Source organism: Carassius auratus, unplaced genomic scaffold (genome assembly GCF_003368295.1).
Source record: "Carassius auratus strain Wakin unplaced genomic scaffold, ASM336829v1 scaf_tig00004029, whole genome shotgun sequence".
Lineage (NCBI taxonomy): Eukaryota > Metazoa > Chordata > Actinopteri > Cypriniformes > Cyprinidae > Carassius > Carassius auratus.
The window spans coordinates 61,504-67,832 of NW_020523574.1; the positions used below are offsets into that span (position 1 = coordinate 61,504).

A 6,329-nucleotide genomic window follows, 5' to 3' on the forward strand; every position below is an offset into this window, starting at 1 on the left:
TTGACTTGCGGAGCCTCACAATCGCACGATATGCATCTGCTATTAACGTGAATTTCTCTCCTTCGATTAAAATATATAGCCTGGCCTCGGCGTGATCATGGGACAATGTGGCGTTATTTCTTCGAAGACGGTTTTAGTCTTCCTAAATCTGTTTTTTTGGGTAAGTTGCCTACAGTATGATAGTTTGAATGAATGCAGTGGAGGGCGGGCACTATGGCATAGCTGTACAGGGATGCACAAGCTACTGCGAATGAGCTGTTGTTAACATGCATACTCGACAGGCTTTCAATGAACAGAAATCCTTCATGATTTTGACTAAAAGCATCACTGAATGATTCCAAGCGCAGTATTGCACATTGGTTTTGTCTATTTTGTCCTCATTTGTCACGTCAGAGCACTAGCTACAATATATTTGGTTAAAGGAAAGAATGTCAAATCACACAAATGAAAACTCAGCTTTTAGGCTTAGCATACACGCAATAAAAGATCCATATGCTATAATTAAATCTATTCATTAAATAAGAACTACAATATCGTCTGTAATAGCAAAGAGAATCAAGACTACACCTTCCAGCTTCCTTGTATGGAGATTTTTGTAGAGCAGGAATAATGTAACACTTGTTTTTTTTTTTCCTGAAATTTTGTTCTGGTTTTTGCTTCATTTATTCTCAAAATTGTAAAGCTATTTTAATTTAATTTTTTTGCCTCAAACAACATTTAGATATTAAAAGTCATCAATTGTGTTAAGTAAATTTATATCTATATTGAGTTTAATAATGAAACTGGAATAATATGAATAATATGATTGTTAGAGCCAAAATACCTAAATAGTTGTACATGGAATATGGACCTGTTTTGTTGTGTTTTCTCCCATGTGCTCCCCGTGACCCAGTTTTTTTCCTCTTGTTGATTTGTCATTTGATTCACCTGTGTCTTGTAATTACCCCTCGTTGAGCCCTGTATTTTAGGGTTGTCTGCACCATGTTTCCTTGTCCTGTATTGTTCATCTCCTGATGGTCCTACGTGTGTCTCCTGTCTATCTTGTGTAACCCTTGGTTTGTCTATTAAAGACTATTATTCATGAATCTCCTGCTTCTCCATGTTCCTCACTCCTACACAGTACGCAACTGCGACAAACCTAAAACACTATACAGGTGCTGGTCATATAATTAGAATATCATCAAAAAGTTGATTTATTTCACTAATTCCATTCAAAAAAGTGAAACTTGTATATTATATTCATTCATTACACACAGACTGATATATTTAAAATGTTTATTTCTTTTAATTTTGATGATTATAACTGACAACTAAGGAAAATCCCAAATTCAGTATCTCAGAAAATGTGAATATTGTGAAATGGTTCAATATTGAAGACACCTGGTGCCACACTCTGATCAGCTAATTAACTCAAAACACCTGCAAAGCCTTTAAATGGTCTCTCAGTCTAGTTCTGTAGGCTACACAATCATGGGGAAGACTGCTGACTACTCCGAAAGACAACCATTGACACCTTGCACAATGGGGGCAAGACACATAAGGTCATTGCAAAAGAGGCTGGCTGTTCACAGAGCTCTGTGTCCAAGCACCTTAATAGACAGGTGAAGGGAACGAAAAGATGTGGTAGAAAAAAGTGTACAAGCAATAGGGATATATCCGCACCCTGGAGAGGATTGTGAAACAAAACCCATTAAAAAATGTGGGGGAGATTCACAAAGAATGGACTGCAGCTGGAGTCAGTGCTTCAAGAACCACTACGCACAGACGTATGCAAGACATGGGTTTCAGCTACTGCATACCTTGTGTCAATCCACTCTTTAACAACAGACAGCGTCAGAAGCGTCAAGAAGACAAAAAGGACTAGACTGCTTCTGAGTGGTCCAAAGTTATGTTCTCTGATGAAAGTAAATTTTAGCATTTCCTTTGGAAATCAGGGTCCAGAGTCTGGAGGAAGAGAGGAGAGGCACACAATCCACGTGTTTGAGGTCCAGGGTAAAGTTTCCACAATCAGTGATGTTTGGGGTGCCGTGTCATCTGCTGGTGTTGGTCCACTGTGTTTTCTGAGGACCAAAGTCAACAAAGCTGTATACCAGGAAGTTTTAGAGCACTTCATGCTTTCTGCTGCTGATCAAGTTTATGGAGATGCAGATTTCATTTTCCAACAGGACTTGGCACCTGCACACAGTGCAAAAGCTACCAGTACCTGGTTTAAGGACCATGGTATCCCTGTTCTTAATTGGCCAGCAAACTCGCCTTACCTTAACCCCATAGAAAATCTATGGGGTATTGTGAAGAGAAAGATGCAATATGCCAGCCCCAACAATGCAGAAGGGCTGAAGGCCACTATCAGAGCAACCTGGGAAGTGCCACAGACTAATCGACACCATGCCACGCCGCATTGCTGCAGCGATTCAGGCAAAAGGAGCCCCAACTAAGTACTGAGTGCTGTACATGCTCTTACTTTTCATGTTCATATTTTTAAGTTGGCCTAGATTTCTAAAAACCCTTTCTTTGTATTGGTCTTAAGTAATATTCTAATTTTCTGAGATACTGAATTTGGGATTTTCCTTAGTTGTCAGTTATAATCATCAAAATTAAAAGAAATAAACTTTTGAAATATATCAACCCGTGTGTAATGAATGAATATAATATACAAGTTTCACTTTTTGAATGGAATTAGTGAAATAAATCAACTTTTTGATGATATTCTAATTATATAACTAGCACCTATATATTTTAATATCATAATACACAGTTTAATTGTAACAATTTTAATAAAACACTAAAGATAAACTTGGAAAGAATGTCAATGAAAAACATTTTAAAATCTAACATATTCCACATTTTTTGTTTTTTGAGAATTAAAACTGCTTTTAAATGATTTGACAGATTGAATAAAATTATAATAATGAAAAAAATAAACGAACTAACAATTTTTCTGTTGCACCTTTCCCAGGCTGCCGCAGGTATACTGTGCTACATTGGGGCCTATGTTTTCATCACTTATGATGACTATGATCATTTTTTTGAGGATATCTACACTTTTATCCCTGCCATGGTAATAATTGCTGTGGGTACGCTTCTTTTTGTCATTGGTTTCATTGGATGCTGTGCCACCATTCGAGAAAGCCGCTGTGGCCTGGTCACGGTAAACTACAGTCTGATACCCCTCATTTTCACATACATAGCTCTTACGATTTTTCATGCAGACTCTTTCCTGATTGTTCTCGTCTGATTTTTCTGCAGTTCTCGGCAGTGCTGCTACTGGTATTTGCCACAGAGGTGGTTGTAGTGGTGCTTGGCTATATTTACAGAGCCAAGGTGGGAAATAATTAAATGATACGTACATGTGCAGATGTTATTGTTATTGTAAGTGTTATTGTTAAAATATTGAAACGTCTTTTTTTTCTGAAAGGTCGAGGCTGTGGTCAATCACTCTATTCAAAAAGTATATAATGAATATAAAGGCACCAACACAGATGCTCCAAGCAGGGCCATTGACTATGTCCAGAGACAGGTAAGACCGTTAGTTCCTTGGTCTCTTTCTCCCAACCATTTTTCCATCTCTCTAAACTAATTTTCTTACAATCTTTAACTTTTAGCTTCACTGTTGTGGCATTCATAACTACTCCGATTGGATGAACACTTACTGGTTTATTGAGTCCAAAAATAACAGTGTGCCATTGAGCTGCTGCAAACCCACCATCAGTAATTGCACTGGGACGTTAATGCGACCAGGAGACCTCTACCCAGAGGTAATACCCTCACACACTTTCTACAGACCTTCAGTCCAAACTATTAAATGATAACTAATTAAGTCTAACTGAAGTCAGAGGTCAGAAGTCAGAAAGAGCTTTATTACCTATAGTATGTTTACACATACAAGGAATTTGACTTGGCTACAGGAGCTTCCAGTGCAGAAGAAAGTACGGACATATAGTGCAAACATATATGATAGTGCAGACATACATAGGAATTACACAGTAGAGGTGGAATATAACACTAATAACATGTAACACAAAGTGAACTTCTTGTTGCAGGGCTGTGAAGTTCTTGTAGTAAAGAAACTCAAGGACATTATGCTGTACGTCATACTGGCTGCATTAGCATTCGCTGCCATACAGGTAAAAAGCTTTGCGGTGCAGGTCAACCACAGTCATACACTTAAATTAAGTGGTCGTTTATAGAGTGGTCTATATAATTTTTAACCGGAAGTGAAAAATAATGTAAACACCACGTTTTTTTTTTTTTCTTCGAAATCAGCTAATCATAGTAATTACTTGGCTACTAAATAAATAATAAATATTTGGACATGAAAGATTGATCTGAGCTTCAATTATTTTCTAATCTTTCCTGGATATTTGATAAAAGTTTCTGTTGAGACATAAATAGTTCTACTAGTTCTGCTACAGTAGATGGCGCCACTTTGTAGGCGTTTTGTAGGAAACCTTTGCGAGACATGAAAGTAGAAAACATTAACATAAAACGGAAACTTCTCTGGATGTGGGGGAGCTTGAAGGTCCAACCACATCCTATCGTAATTATAACTAGGCCAATATCCACCCGTTTGATCTGCAGAGGTCCACCCATTTGACCCATTTCAATCTGCAGTGAGCGTCACTTGTCTGATTACAAGTTCATTCCCAGATATACAACACAAGATGGCGATATTACTCAATGTATTTTAGTGTGTGGCGCTGTATTATTATGATTTTTTTTCTTAAAAAATCACAGGGGAATATAGAGTCATTAAAACATATAAATCTATAAAATAATCAAATCTAAACAAAATTAGTAATATCAAATATCACATCAATTACATCTAATACACCAATTACCTTTTCAACAGTGGAGATGTCTTAGCTTTACAATTATTCTGTATAAAGATTAACAAATCATAAAACATCTTTAAATCAGTAGAAAACATCTACTGTAAACTTTTTTACTGAAGTCATTACATGGATAATATCAATTTATTATTTTAAAGTGAGTTTCTTGACTTACACTTTTTAATATATATATATCTGACCCAGGTTTATAGAAAAAAAGTGACTAATAATCATGAATACATGATTTCTCTAATATACAAGTTGTTTCATTTTTTTATTATTATTATTATTTTATTTTTTTGTAAAGACCACCAACAGTAAAGATCCAGAAGAGAACCAATTATACATATTTCATTTATGAAAATTTTATTTCAAATTCAAGGTGAATTAGGATCCGGGAAATAAAACAAGTGAGTTTTCAATATTAATTTTGAAGACACATTTATCTCAAGAATATTAAGAATTGCTGCTGTCTTTGACACTGGTTGTTTCTCTTGTTGTTAGGCCAAGCATAAAAGTCAAAAAAACGAAATGGTTGTGTTATCTTTAAAAAAAAAACATATACTTTTTACAGATACAAATAAGATGTAATATTACAATGAATACTATAATTTAGATACTATATTATATTCTCAGAAATTGCTGCCTAAATTAAATTAATTTATGTGTTTTTTATTTTTATTTTATGACAAGGCAGGTTATTGTAGCACAAGAACCCAGAGTTTTTAACCACTTAAAAACTTTCTTTTTACATGTTTCTCCTCGTAATCTCGTAGTTATGTATAGTTTAAAAACTAGAACCAGCCCTATGCTCATTAGCATGTCTGAAATGATGTCAGATGACCCTTCTCAAAAAAGGGAGGGTGCGTCTAAATCAGTTCCCTAGTTCACTGTCTCAATCACAAAATCCTTCCAATACACTGGAATGTTAGCTCTCCAATAAAATACAATGCAGTGCAAAACCTTGGAGAATCTATGCTCACTATGGTCCTTTATCAGAAATATTCAATATTTACATTTATACATTTTAAAAAGCATGAAATGCATTATACTCATCATAACTCAACTCAACACACATCATAACAGGGATAGAAGTTTTGAAAATACAAACCGTGATTTCATTGTATTCAAACATAAACACATTGTAAGACAGCAATAAACATATATCTAACAAATGGGATATGCACATTTTTTTTTAATTAATGCACTTTGTTGTTGATAAATAATATGGGCATTATTGCCTGCTTGATGTTAATAGTTAATGCAGAATATTTGAAATATTTTCTCATAATTTCTAATGCCAGTATCCAGCATTATTTGACCATTGTTTCCTTTTCTCCACACAGATGCTTGGGCTGCTGTGTGCGTGTGTGGTCCTCTGCCGCAGAGGTCATGACCCCGCCTATGAACTGCTTGTCAACACGGGTATAGATGCCTGAGTGGTACCGCATGGCATCATGGGAACGGCTGGTCCCTAGCCAGTGTACTGTACATATTTCA

At 35.8% G+C, this 6,329-nt stretch overlaps 1 protein-coding gene across 1 annotated transcript; it reads left to right on the plus strand.

Annotated features, from left to right (window-relative positions):
* LOC113070432 (tetraspanin-3-like) lies at positions 1 to 6,281 on the plus strand. Its single transcript, XM_026243713.1, has 7 exons — positions 1 to 160; positions 2,957 to 3,148; positions 3,247 to 3,321; positions 3,416 to 3,517; positions 3,603 to 3,755; positions 4,041 to 4,124; positions 6,176 to 6,281. The coding sequence occupies exons 1-7, from the start codon at positions 98 to 100 to the stop codon at positions 6,266 to 6,268; spliced, it is 762 nt and encodes a 253-aa protein (XP_026099498.1). The 5' UTR covers positions 1 to 97; the 3' UTR covers positions 6,269 to 6,281.
* The last annotated feature ends 48 nt before the right edge of the window (positions 6,282 to 6,329 follow it).

Excerpts from the sequence above, each read along its gene's own strand:
- LOC113070432 (XM_026243713.1), top strand. The coding sequence starts at position 98 with ATGGGACAATGTGGCGTTATTTCTTCGAAGACGGTTTTAGTCTTCCTA. Across the intron at positions 3,149-3,246 it reads GCCGCTGTGGCCTGGTCACG|TTCTCGGCAGTGCTGCTACT; the intron begins GTAAACTACAGT and ends ATTTTTCTGCAG. Across the intron at positions 4,125-6,175 it reads TAGCATTCGCTGCCATACAG|ATGCTTGGGCTGCTGTGTGC; the intron begins GTAAAAAGCTTT and ends TTCTCCACACAG.